This window comes from Diabrotica undecimpunctata, chromosome 6 (genome assembly GCF_040954645.1).
Source record: "Diabrotica undecimpunctata isolate CICGRU chromosome 6, icDiaUnde3, whole genome shotgun sequence".
NCBI lineage: Eukaryota > Metazoa > Arthropoda > Insecta > Coleoptera > Chrysomelidae > Diabrotica > Diabrotica undecimpunctata.
This window is the reverse complement of record NC_092808.1, coordinates 113,434,739-113,449,408: the sequence shown is the minus strand read 5'-3', so window position 1 is coordinate 113,449,408 and position 14,670 is coordinate 113,434,739. Positions and strand designations below refer to the sequence as shown.

Below are 14,670 nucleotides of genomic sequence, written 5' to 3'. Positions count from 1 at the left end.
TCGCGGACGACCTTGCTATACTGGTGGCGGCACAAGACAGGAAGGAACCCTTGCTTCGGATTACGCGTGCGTGTGTCCTCTTTGAGGATTTGATAAGCGAGCATGATCTTTCTCTCGCGAAGGATAAGACGGAGGCTGTAGTACTCAGAGGCTACAGAAAGGGAGACAGGGTTGAAATTGAGTGCTGGGTGCGGGAGCGAGAGTGATGCCCAGAAAATACCTCAAATATCTGTGTGTTTCTCTTCACCAGGGTAGGAGTGGGGGGAACATTTTAGGGGGATGACCCGTAGAGCTATTCCAAGAATGGCTGAGCTGGGGAGGATAATTCCTAATATCGGTGGATCCAAATCCGAAAGGAAAAGGATACTTCACGGTGTGCAGTCTGTCGTCCTCTACGAGGTCCCAGTCTGGAGTGTGGCAGTAGAAATACCAACTTACAAGAGGCTCATGGTACGCGTGGACAGAACTAGCCTGCTGCGGGTAGCATGTGCCTATAGGACTGTGTCAGCTGCCGCTCTGTGGGTGATCACCGGCTGTGTTCCTTTACATGTGCTGGCAGGTAAAAGGGCCAGGATTCATATTCGAGGGGGGCGGAACATTGGAGAGTGTGAGATAAATGAGATAAAAATGGCCGAGAAATTAGTTTCAATTGGTCAGTGGCAGCAAGAGTGAGATTCAACACATGATGTGGCGGAGTGGGCGAAATCACTGATCCCAAACCTTCTAAGTTGGGTGGACTATGTGCATAGGCAGCTAAATTATTATCTGACACAAATACTCATAGGCCATGGCTGCTTCCGCAGCTACCTTTTTAGGTTTAGGAGGGCTCAGTTCGATCAGTGTCTTTACTGTAGTCTCTCGGATACTGTGACACACACGATGTTGAAGTGTGAACGCTGGGAAGATGAAGGAGAGAAGTTTGTAAGAGAGTGTAACTGCAGAATGTTTGATTCCGTGAGAGAAATGGTAACGAAACTGATGAGGGATGAGTGGTGGTGGACCACAAATTTATCAAAGAGCTGCTCTCGCCAAAAGAACGAGAGGAGAGGGAACTCGCAATAGAATTTTATAACGAGCAAGTAGCACCTCGGTGGGGTTCGGACTGTCGCAGGCCGAAATAGGAGTAAATGAGAGACAGACGACGCAAGAGAAATTGCAGCCTTGCTAAGGCAGAGGGTTAAAAGTCTTCGGTGTTTTATGTGGGTGTGGTCTCTACAATGAGTGTGTGGGAGGAAGAATGGGAATCGGGTGGCTGTGTGAGTCAAAACACTACCTGTGTGAGTCACAGGTGGCTGTATGCAGATTTTTCTTCTTTATTTTTAAAGATGTTAAAACAAGTTAGCTAATATCTAGATGCACTTTACCATCTATCACCATCAATAAAAGCATACTTCCCGTCCGAAATATCTAGAATAATATTAGACATCAATTCTCACAAAGCCCTAGGACACGACTTAATTAACCCTTAACTGTGTTGGTAAAATAATATTGCACTAAATTGCTGGTTAAATTTTTTAACAGTAAAAATACAGTTCTACCTAAGTTAAAATTTTATTTGTAAGTAAAAGTAAAGCCAGTATTTTTCTTTAAATTATATATTATTATAAACAATTTTCACACAGTGTAGTTGGGGTAAATATGTTTCTTGCATTTTATACACACTGTTTTAACTTTCCTATCCCATACTTTTAGGACAACAACAAAGAACAATAAGATTTTCGGATTCATTCCTTATGAAAGGTCATGGGTATTTCCTGGCCCAATTGTTTTCTAATGAAGCCTGGGATTTGACGTGATATCCTGTCCAGTGTCCTTTGTCGCATATGATCCATCACCAGTGATTTTCCCAGTGTAAAAAGATGATTTTTTCTCGTCTTCTTTGTCAGTTTAACAGCAGCTATATTTAGAATTTGGTGAATAATCACCATTGATTAATGCCTTATTCGCCGTTAAACAGATTAATTAGCGCACAATTGATCTAATGTATTGACGCCGGACTTAGTTCAACTGTAATTGTTAATTGTTTCTGGCTTACCACTTTCATCATTTATTTGTTGATCATCATGCATTGTTGAAATAAGTGTGGTGGCCCGATTTTTTTGGTGCATAAGAGCATATCGTCATTCTATTATTATTGCCAAATAATAATTATCCCACTTGTCGGTTTCTATTTGGTTTAAATTCAAGTGGTAATTTTGGCTTATGAATTCTCACAGTTCCAAGAAGAGTCAATCCTAGCTCCTTCAGTTTTTCACACAATTAAATTCTAGGGAACCAGTTGTTTGTAATATTGTTTGTTTTCTTTAAAAGGGTGACAAGAGTCAGAACGTCGCTAGTAGAGACTGACACATCAACTCTGGCTCTGCTTTCCTTACCGGTGTAAACAAAAGCCTTGCACATGTAAAATGTACGTAAATCACATGAACACATATTTTCAATCCATATTTAGCTGGTTTTTTGAGCACATATATTTTAAACGAACATTGAAACCCGAAACCGTACAAGCATTTCATCAACAGTCAAATATTTACTAGGGGCATATCAAGACTGGCAGTTTTGGGCATAAATATGTCAGAAATATTCCTAATTGCTGCTAACTTATCTTCAACTTTTCTTTCTTCTCTCGTTGTTACCTCATCGAAACGCAAACAACATGAAATAAAAAAAAAACGATTCATGTTCACTGTAGCACGAAAAATATCGCGTCCTTAAGAGAAGTTACGTTTTTATGTTGATGTTGTTAATTACTTCTGATAAGTATAAAAAACAATAATAATATTCATATTACTATTGTAAGTTGAAAACAGTTCTTTAAACTTTCATCGAACTGCTTCAATTTTTACATTAATCTGTGTAAGAATAGTTTGCAACATTTCATCGGTTATGAACAAATTCCATGCTTCCAAAAAGTTACTATGATCCACATCTCTTGCTAGTTCTTTTGATCCCTGTAGACTAAATACTTAATTATGCTAACGCGTACGGGTGCCGCTGTTACACTATTTATGCCATTTTTAATTGCGGTTTTTGCAGTAAAAAAAATTAATTTTATTTTGATCCAATTCGTTTTGCGCAATAAAGTCTCTTAAATTTCGTTTTCTTTTCAGCTAGCTGTTTATGCGTATTCCAATTCTTATTATTCATTGCTCAAATAAAATAAAATAAAATAACTCTTAATAAAAAAAGACAGTTACATCTTAATGTATAGAATGTTATTTTTCATCGAAAAAATAAAAAAAACAATTTTTTTTGATATTCCTCGTTATTTCTACAGTTTAGTTTTCGGAATGCAGTGGGTACAAGAGAGGCTCTCTTTAGCATACAAGTGCTATTTCAACGATTAAGAGAAGTGAATTGCGATATTTATGCATGCTTCATTGGTTACTATAAGGCGTTCGACGACAAGCTGATTAATGTATTAACAAATCTTGGAATAACAAACTTGTGATCTAAGAATTATTAGCAATATTTACTGGAATCAAACATCGTCTACTAGTATTGAGGCAGGACACTCTGATGATATAAAAATCAAACGTGGGGTCTTACAGATATGTATCTATCACTTTTACTGTTTAAAATTCTCTGAGAAAATCTTTTAAGAAGCAGTAGAGGTTGTTGAAGCCGGAATTCTAATAAACGGAGAATGTATCAATAATATCAGGTACGCGGACGACACAGTGGTATTCGCTGACAGTAATGAAGCCCTATAAAATTTAATAGGATCATAGAAGTAAGTCAGAGATATTGCCTTTCACTAAACATTGAGAAAACTAAATGTATAATGATCTCAAAGACGAAACAGTAATTTGAACAATTCATTGTGAACGGTCAACAAATAGAAAGAATACGAACATACAACTACCTAGGTACTAACGGTAATGTACATTGGGACCATTCCCTAGAAATAAAATGTAGGATAGCGAAAGACAGATCTGCATTTTAAAAAATCGCTAAACTATATAAATGTCATGATTTATCAATACCCATAAAAATCAGGTTACAACGAAGTTATATCTTTCCTATACTGTTATATGGAGTTGAGTCGTGGACTCTCACAGATGCTACCTGCATGAAAATTGTGGCTTTCGAAATATGGCTTTATCGTCGAATCATGTACGAGTAGATATCTTATACCTACCACGTTACTAATTAAACGGTTTCATTAAGAATGCAAAAAGAAAAGGAGCATATTTAAAAAACATACATATAAAATCAGAATTTGGTGTTTATTGAGAGTACACTAAATATAAGACCAAATACTTGCCATGTTGGCATAGTATTATGACTTTTTTTCCTGGTTTTCTTCTCATGATTTACTATGGAATCACTAACAGCAGAATTTCACTGTTATCATTGCATATGGTTGTCTTTTTAAAGACGACTCACATTATATGATTTTTTCTGACTGATATTCTCAAATGATTGAGCTAAAGTTGATTTCATGTAATCGAACTAGTTATCTTATAATAAAGTCGTCCCAGGAACGCAACTCAGCAATATTGGCAATATTATTTTAAAGTCGTCTACTTTTAATATGTGTAATATATATAATAAATCGAACAGTTAACAGTTGTCGTAAATACGAAAAAGGATTAAATATTTAATCACCCAAAAATAATTTATAAACCTACTACAAACTCTGTCAAAACGAAATTTACAATTGTCAATTGTCAGTAGATAAATAAATCACCGACCATAATTTTATGGCTTCATTTGCTCAATGCGTGGTGTTATGTATGGACAGGTGGCTTAACTTAATGCTTTTAATTTGTGTGAGTAGAAAAGAGACGTAATATAAAAAATCATATGATCATATACGATCACACCTAACAAGATCAAGATTTGATTTTTTTTGCAACACTGTGACAACTTTTTAAAGTTTGGTTTTTGGTGTAATATATATATATATATATATATATATATATATATATATATATTACACCTATATATATATATATATATATATATATATATATATATAGTGAAAAAGCGATAAACGCTTGTCATCAACGCTGATCAAATAGAATACAAAACTCAAATATTTGGGTGTGCAGCGGAAGATAGGACAAAGAAGTACTCTTTTTAGTAAACCAAGCTTTCGCAAATCTTTATTTGCATCATCAGGGTGCTACAATAAACAAAATTAGTACAAAATACAGAAAAGAATTATTTTGCATCTTACACTAATTGAGGTTAGTTGTCGTGATGTTTATTAAATGAAATGAGCAACTCATTTGACCCCTACAAATGATGGCGAAAACTATCCAAAATTGTTTTAAAAAAAAAACGTTCTTTAACAAATACATATTTAAAATACTTTAAAACACATATACATGAACACTTAAATAAAATTATGTTAAAATAATTACAGAACATGTCATAATATAAAATTTAGGTTATAAACATTCTTATCAGAAACAAAAGAATTGGTTGTAAATTCGTTACTGCCAACTTAAAACGTTTTAAGTTGGCAGTAACGAATTTAAGGAGGATGAACAGCAAATAAATGACTCAGTTCATGAAGTAGCTGAAACCAATGAGAATTCTATCAAAAACTCTGCAAAGGAAGCTTGTCTAGAGACTGAATGGATATCAGGTGATATAGTACCTCCCTTATTTAATTATCCTTCTCCTTCTTATACAAAATACAAAGATTTAAGTTCATATTATATATTTCGCTTGATTATAGATGACAACGTTTTGCGACTTTTTTGTGAAGAAAGTAATATTTATACTGTTTCAAAAAATTGTTCAGATTTCAATGTGGTCCCTGAAGAGATTCAAGTTTTCTTAACCATACTAATTTTGTCTGGTTACAATACACTATCCTCATAGAGAAACTATTGGGACTTACAAGGGGATCTTCGCAATGAATTTGTTTACAATTCTATGAGAAGGAGTCGTTTTATTGCAATTTCACGGTATTTACACCTTGTAGATAGTAGGTAATTTTCAAAACTAACATATTAGCATTGTTTAAATAAGACTAGTTAGACAATCCTTATGGAACAAACGTTTGACTTTTATTCTGCCGTCATATGGCGGCCTCTAGTCATAAATTTAAAAAACTATTAACAGAAACTTAATTCTCAGCAGGATTCTATTCGAGTATATTTTTACCTGTCTGGTAACTAATGCAAACCTGTACACGGGTGCCAGATTGTGAAGAAACTATAAGACTTTAATAAAATGCTTATTGTTATTATCGTTGTATGCGTGAAAGATAACTTGACTATTTCAAGCGAATATTTCAAATTGTTTTTCTACTTTGAGCCTTGATAAATCTAAACCGGTTAGTAATCTATTTAAATGAAGCAGTTAAATGCTGCCTTGTTTTTAGTTTTTATTAATTTACCAGATATTTAATTTGGTTATATGATTTATTAGAAAAGGATTAAATATTTAATTGAAATAGACTCGACTGCTATCGTCTTAGAACACTCATGCGGAGGTTTATTTTTTAGTCAAGACTTGAGTTTTATCATTGTTTAAAAAAATTCTTTTTAAACAATGGTTTTATGTATGTTTTAAGAAAATTAAATTTTCAATCATTTAATCTTTAAAATGACGTTTGAAAATATAGTAAATTTATGGGTATGGTTTTTTGATAATGGTTTTGAAACAAATAAACAGATCGATATGCCACAACAAGAGGCAACACATATTTAGGGACAAATTAATCTATGTGTTGGGATAAAAGGAATAATAATTAACAAAACTTTAATAAATAGTACCCTTTATTTTATTTATTTATGTATTTTATAATATACACACCATTTTTGTATTTTTGTTTACATAACTGAGAATGTTTTTTTCAATCAACTCGCCCGATCTGACTGTTTATGCAAAAATTAAATTCGCGTTATTTTAATAGTTAGATAACACTTATCAAAATTCTAATATCTACACCATAGACAATATTAACAAAATAATAATTCAAGGTAAAAAAACAAAACAAAATTGTTTACATTAATAGTTATAGAAATTGATTGTAACATTGTTTTCATGAACTAAAATAAGTAATGTATGAGTTGGATCTATGTATAAACCAGCAATACTAGTTTAAAAATATTAGATCGATGTTTAACTACAATGGTATCAAGTCCAACAAACGTTATGATAGCAAAGTGTTCAAGAAAAACTGCAGCAGAAAACTGAGTTTGTGGCTTTGGTGCAGTTTGTACAGATTTTGTCCTAATCTTAACCATTTTCTTTTTTTAGTGCTGTTATGCGAGTTTTCAGAAGATTAATCCGTATTCGAGATGCATGTAATCTCCTTTAAAGTGTGTGATAATTATGAAATCTTTTTTTCTTGACCAATGGTAATAACGGCATATCTAAAAAGCTCATCAACAAAATCGTCAAGTTCAGAATTATCACTGTGCGGAACAGTATTGGCACTGGTTGATGGTTGTTTTTCTATTGAATACGTATGAAAAACGCGTGGTGTCGTTAACGAACCTTTCTCTTCTACCTCACTATATGTTTTTGGTATAGCAGTACTGGGTAAATATTTTGCATTTAGATATTTTTGGTCAAAGTGCTTACTGCATAGATTTTTTTTTAAATCGGGTAGCCCCAGACTTTCCAATGCAGCATTACCTACAACAATATTATTATTAACACAACTGAAAAAAAGCAACTTTCTGCACAATAAATTAAAAAAACAATTTAAGTTCTGTATTCAAAATATAGATAACTTGGCAGTTATGCCAATATATGTTTATATATATATATATATATATATATATATATATATATATATATATATATATATATATATATATATATATATATTTATATTATATAAGAGTAAGAAAAAAAATTTTTAGATAGGAAAAAAAAGAAATTAATTACTATTTAAATGGGAATAAGCCACAATTAAAGGTTAAAATACGTTTATTGACGTTTCAATTTCCACTTCGGAAATCATTCTCAAACATGTTTGTTTTTTAGATTGAACTGTGTATTGATAAATCGAATTATAAAAATTGGATATTCTTTTACAATGTTCAATTTTCAGCTCTTAATGTTAATAAACAATGAAAATATTTGCAATTTCTTAAACAAGAAAAAAAATGCTTTTTGATTTCCTCTGGGCCATAGAAGGTTTTGGTTTTTTTTTTTAATGTTTTTTTTATTAGCTTTATATTGTAAAAAAGCTAAAATTAGCTAAAAAAGTCAAAGTTATTAGAAATTTTTATATGCTAAAAATTTGTTACTCTTCACACTGATTTTTAAAAACAAATTTATTATATTCCTGATGTTTTTTTTAATAATTTAAAACGAAGTCATAAAAAATCGATTGCTATTTACAAAATATCCCTAGAGTAACTGTTTGGACAAGTACAGTTGTTTAAATAATCGGTCTCCTGGATAAACAAATTGAATAACTCATAAACTGTATGGTCGTTCTGTATGACATTTAGCACACTTTAAAAACTCATTAACTGCCATACTTTAAATAGTTGTATTACATATCGTTATGCAAAAAGAAAGTTATTAACATTTATAAATTATACTTTAAAAATAAGGGTTTTTAAATTATCTCGGTCAATTCTTTATGTATTTTAATTATAAAAATATCAATATTAGAGAACATTTTATTTAGAGACTTTAAATATCTGTTTAAGATTTTTTCAGCTTTTTTAGAATTGTAGATCATAAAAAGTAATGTAACTTTTGAGAGTATCCAAATTAAAATACAAAAAACTATTAATCGAAATAGTTGCAAAAAACCTTATTTTTGCAGTTATTTATAAATTAAAATAACTCTTTTTTGTGCAAAAACATATAACATAGCTCCTTGAAATTATGGAAATTAATAAGTTATTACAGTGCGCTAAATATCAATCAGAGCAAATAGTTTATAGGTTATTTAATCTGTTTATAAACATTTATATCTTTGATATCGTTTATGCCACAAACTTTCTAAAAACAAACACACTTTCTAAAAAAAAAAGAATCTTCTATGACCATTACGAGCCAAGAGAGCATTTTATATTTAAAACCAACGCATTTTATTCTTAAAATTATACTTCCATTGTCTATTAACAGTAAGAGCTGAAAATTGAAGGAACTCTAAATGAAGATCTGAATTGTGCGATCCAGCTTACAGATGGCATATGCGGTAAAGAAGTAAAAATTTATAACCCGTTAAAATGATGGTATTCGTAAAATACCTCTTCGGAAAAGTAGAATGGAGAACCATCTGAGCTCCGTTTTTTTTAGATTTGAACTTTTTTAAAATAAATCGCGCTTGTAAAATTTGCAATATCTTGGCTTCTGTGGCACGTAAAACATATTTTTTTTTAACTGGGGTATCTCAACAAAAAGTTGTTTAATTAATCGCTTTCCCTGATAAACAAATCGTCACTATTTTTATTAGCTACATTACGTACCATTATGCAAAAACAAAGTTACCATTATGCAAAAACTGGATAAAAAACGTTTTATAAGCAAAAGAATGACCTCTCACTTTTTAAAATTGTTTAAACAAAAACAAACCAAAATACATGTATGTCTTCACAGATTTATTATTAACTAACCCTCGTATATCTTTTAAAACCTTCAAATATCTTTATAAGATTTTTACGTGTAATCAATGTTTTTTTTACAGATGGACTGGTGTATAAATTAGTTCTCCGATAAAGATGAACTTATTTCTACTTTTCAATACAATAACTAAAAATAGGTAGCTAAAGAAATACATATTTAAATATCTAATACTTTGTTTATGTTTATTAACTTGATATTTATTCACTAATTTATTTTTCCGAAGTTTATTATATCATAATTATAATACCAACGAAAACGTAAAATTCAAATGATGAATGAAAAAAAAATAAACATTTTTTTAAGTTCATTACGTAACGGAAACGGTGTAAAATAAAAGAATATAATAAAAGGTTTCTATTTACTTACCAGAGTGTAATATCCATGTTTGACAAGCCGAAACATTTTTTGTCGGAAATCTGAACATTCTTAAACCATGAATTTTGTATGGTGATAAACCACATTTGTAATAACAACAAATATTTCCAGCCATCTGTAAAAAACCATTTATTTATTATGGAAGTAACATTATTTTAATTTAAAATTACTTTTTTCAAATATTATCGAATGTATGTATTATCCGCTAAAATTTATTTCTAAATACCTAATTTGTTCATTTCTCATACAAATGTTTTTTGTTTTAAACACATAGAATTAAAATGTTTTACTTACCTCGGACCAAATTTTTGTAATACACTTCCAAATAAAATAAAATATTTAAATTCTTTAAACTTATTTAGATATAGGAAGATTTAGAAGCCACAGTACGTTTATGTACAATTTTAGTTGAAACGATATTTACTAGTTGATTTACCTTAACTGATTCATGGTCTGTTTTTTATAACATTTTTATTTGTAAGCAAACCTGTTGCTACTATGTCAGTGAAATATTGCAACGCTGGTGAATTTAATTCAGGGGATCAAAAATGGACGTTTAGTTTAGTCTTTACTTTTTCACATAGCACCATCTAGTATAACGTATATCAAACAAACAATGGTATATTAAAATCTATTGAGACAGAAAGAGTGGTGACATCTAGTGACTGTCTCAATTAGAATCAAACAAATTTATACATTGCGTTGGCTAACTAGTTCTATTTAAACAATGATAGTAGTTTTGATGAGTCAATGATAGAATATTTTGGTAAGCACGGTTGCAAGCAGTGTATTCGAAATAAACCTATTAGATTTGAATATAAAGTATGGAGTCTATATACTTCTGATGTCTATCTTATCAATTTTGACGTTTACCAAGGTAAAAACCCTCATAGCAATAATGACTACCAAAATAAATTTGGAAAGTGTACTGCACCCTTGGTACAAATGCTTGACACTTTTCCAAATGAATTTAAAAGTTTACTTATGCATATTTATTTCGATAATTTGTTTACTGGTATGGTGTTGTTAAAAGAACTTAGGGATAGAGGATACCACGAAACAGGAACTATCCGTGAAAACAGTATTCCCAAAAATCTGTAACATAAAAAGCAGTAAACTACTGAAAAAGGAAAACAGCAGAGAATATGCTTTTCAATTAGATCGAAAAAATGGAATAATTATAATAAAATTGATGGACAATTATTCAGTTGTGGCCACTGCATCTACTGCTTATGGCGTTCAACCAATTATGCCCGGCGTCATTCTCGAGAACAGAAAAAAAATTCTACTACAACAAGCATATGGGCGGTACAGATAAAATGGACCAAAATTATCTATTCGTGATAAAAAGTGGTGGTGGCCAATATTTACATGGTTTTTGGATGCATACATTCATAACGCCAGGGTGTTAAAAAGAAAATCTGGTTGTGATATGCCTTAACTGGATTTTAGAAGAAGCATCGTTCAGGTTATTTTTCAGAAATATAGTAAAAGAGGAAGGCCAGAAAATGTTAAAAATTTAAATCTATTCAGATGTTACGATAATACAGTGCCAATTAACCATAAGAAGAAAAACGGTTTGTTAAGTTTGTTACCGCTGATGCATGAAGATTGTCACCAGTTTTACCAAAGTCTTCGAACGTCTAATGATGCCGCTGAAATCAAGGATTGCTATTCTTCTAATGATAGTAGTAATTAATAATTTGTAAATATTGATACTAATTATTAGTTTTATCTTTTATACTATTACTTAATATCTAATAATGCAATACATATTTGTTTCCGTAAGTTTGCAAATAATTTTGTAATTGTTACCAATCTCCTTATTTTGATATGTCCTACCAAAATAAAAAAAAAAGATGGCAAAAGTTTATGTTTTTCCCTCGCAGATTTTCCCCCTCCTATGTAATAAATTGTATTTGAAAGTATAAACTTAGTATAAACTTTATATAATGCTATCCATATATTTTTGTCTAATACCATTTGGTTCACATATTCGAGTGCAACGATTTAATATTAACAGGACAAGTTTTTTATCATTTGCCAACAAATAACAATTTAGACATATTAACTTTTGCCATAATGCCACAGATTTATAACAATCTACCGAGATATGTACTGCGAGTGTACATTCAAATGTACGAGTTACAACAGGAGAGAGAGCCTTAAATTATGAATCATCAATCAATCAATGTAAAATCAATTTTGCAGATAATAAAGTAATGATAAAAATTTAAATAATTTGTATCAAAGACAAAGCTTTACTTCCACTACTATATTTACACTAAATATATCATAATCCAAACCAAAAAGTTTTATTAGTTTGATTTCTATAATAAAATATAGATTTATACCAAAGAAATGCGAACTTGGGGTGAAAATCCTGTGAATAAGGTATTATTTGGCAATTTAGGAATAAAAAAGAAATTTTTTTAGAGATCAACTTCCGGAAGTTGTTGCCTTTCTCTTCCGATTTTCGGTCCATTTGGGTAATAAATATTGGAATATCATCATTTTTATCATTATTTAATGCTACGAAAGTTGTAGATATCTTGTAGAAGTGTTATTAGGATTTAAAAACGCAAAAATATAAAACTTTTCTTAAAATGCCTTAGTCAAGGAAGTTGTCAGTTTGCTATATATAAAGAGTGGCCCTTAAATAAAGCATATTGGAAAAGAAAAAAAAAACATCAGAACGCGTATACTGAATCATTGATCACAGACATACTTTCACCCATCCTCACCAAATTATAAGGGTTGTTTTTTAAATTGCAATAAAATCGATTTTTCCCATTGTGATTAAAAAAATTATTGTATTTGTATTGTATTAAACTTCATCCTTTATTAGTTGACGTTTCATATATGAATCCGTTAACATCACCAGTTCTTCCAAAAATGGTTAAATTAGCTTATATCTGTAGAAAAAATTGCAAACAATAACTTCCAAACATATGCAGCTGTAAAAATATGAAAGTGAAGTAAAACTCAAGAACCATGAAAACTGAAAATTAAACGTTCAGTTTTTTTTAGAAAACCAGAACTATCTAAGTTTTATATAAAATATGCACAGAACAGAAGTATATAAAAAGTTTAGTACATGAACAGAATACTTTCTAATATGTGGCACTAACAGAATGCCAAAAGAACTATTAGTGTGATTTATTAATCGTTATTTGACCACGTTGCTTTAAATTAACAAAAAAAGGAGAATTTTATGAGTTACCAGCGAAATCACCAAGCTCACACCTGAATGGTGTGCCAACGAAACAGGGAAGCTAACAGGTCGTTGCCTGTAAACTACATACTGTATCTAAATTGACGGTTAAACTTACATTTTTGGTATCATCTTTATCCAGCCTTCTGCGTCCAAAGTTGAACATAGGCCTCTCATAGTTTCTGTTAGTTCGGTCAGGCAGCGTTTTTTTTCGATATATATATATATATATATATATATATATATATATATATATATATATATATATATATTTATATATATATATATATATATATATATATATATAATATATATATATATATATAATTCTATATAATTCTATATATATATATATAATATATATATATATATATATATATATATATATATATATATAATATATATATATATATATATATATATATATATATATATATATATCTTATCTAGTCCCAGAAAGCATAATAATAATCTGAATATCCAAGGATAGATTCCAAAAAGATTCAAATGTCCCACGAATGAATTTAAAAATCATCCAACGCACACGATGTATCAACACGTGTTGTTATCCCACATGAATAGAGAGATAAATATCGATTTTAAGTTACTACGGTGGGGCATATACGTTTGAATGCACATATATCTTACAGAACATTTGGCAAACGATAAACTAATAAAGGCAAAGGAGAGTATCATCGTTCGATAGTTCGACACATCGTTAATCTTGCATTTTAGTTAGGTAGTGGCTTTTCAAGCTTTGCGAGAATTGAAACAAAAAGACTATAACTGCTTTTGTGAGCTCGTATGTTGTTTGAATTACAAATTTTATCGTGTATATATCAAGAAAATCAAATGTACAGATTACCCATAAAACTACTAAGGGACCAAAAAAAGCAAAAAATTATTTTAATTGAATCAGTTGGTAACAATCACAAATTTTTATTAGTTTTCTTTGCCATAAATATTGCGTATACAATAACATGAAAGTGTTACATATTCTAAAAATTAAAATCATTAAAAATATATGAAAATAATAAAATTAAAATTTTATATATACATCGGTTTAGAACGTCTTTCGACGTTGTCCGATACCTAAACACCATCTCTTCCTATCTTCGCAGTCGCTTGTTGTTAAATTTCTTTCGCTCATGGACTTGTTTACGCCGTGTTGCCACTCTAATCTTGGTCTTCACCTTTCCGTCGACCTATCGGTTGATATTCTACTACTTTTTTGGGGAGTCTTGTTGCTGGCATCCGTTGAACATGCCCATACCACCTTAATTGTTTCTTCTCTATATCTTGAGTTATATTTTCTTCTATTCCCATACGTTGTTTTATTATATCATTTCTGATTCGCTCTCGTCTGGAAATACCTAAAGATCTTCTCATTGCATCCATCTCTACTGCTTCTATTCGCTTTTTTTCTTTTCACTTATTCTCCATGTTTCAGCGCCATAAAGAAGAGTAGTTTTAATCATGGTCTCATATATATTAAATTTTCTTCCTTTCGTTATCTCTTTACT

At 30.6% G+C, this 14,670-nt stretch overlaps 1 protein-coding gene across 1 annotated transcript; it reads left to right on the top strand.

Annotated features, from left to right (window-relative positions):
- The first annotated feature begins 303 nt into the window (after positions 1–303).
- Positions 304–1,062, top strand: LOC140444566 (uncharacterized). Its single transcript, XM_072536327.1, has 2 exons — positions 304–559; positions 785–1,062. Exons 1-2 carry the CDS (start codon positions 304–306, stop codon positions 1,060–1,062), a joined length of 534 nt encoding a protein of 177 aa, XP_072392428.1.
- The last annotated feature ends 13,608 nt before the right edge of the window (positions 1,063–14,670 follow it).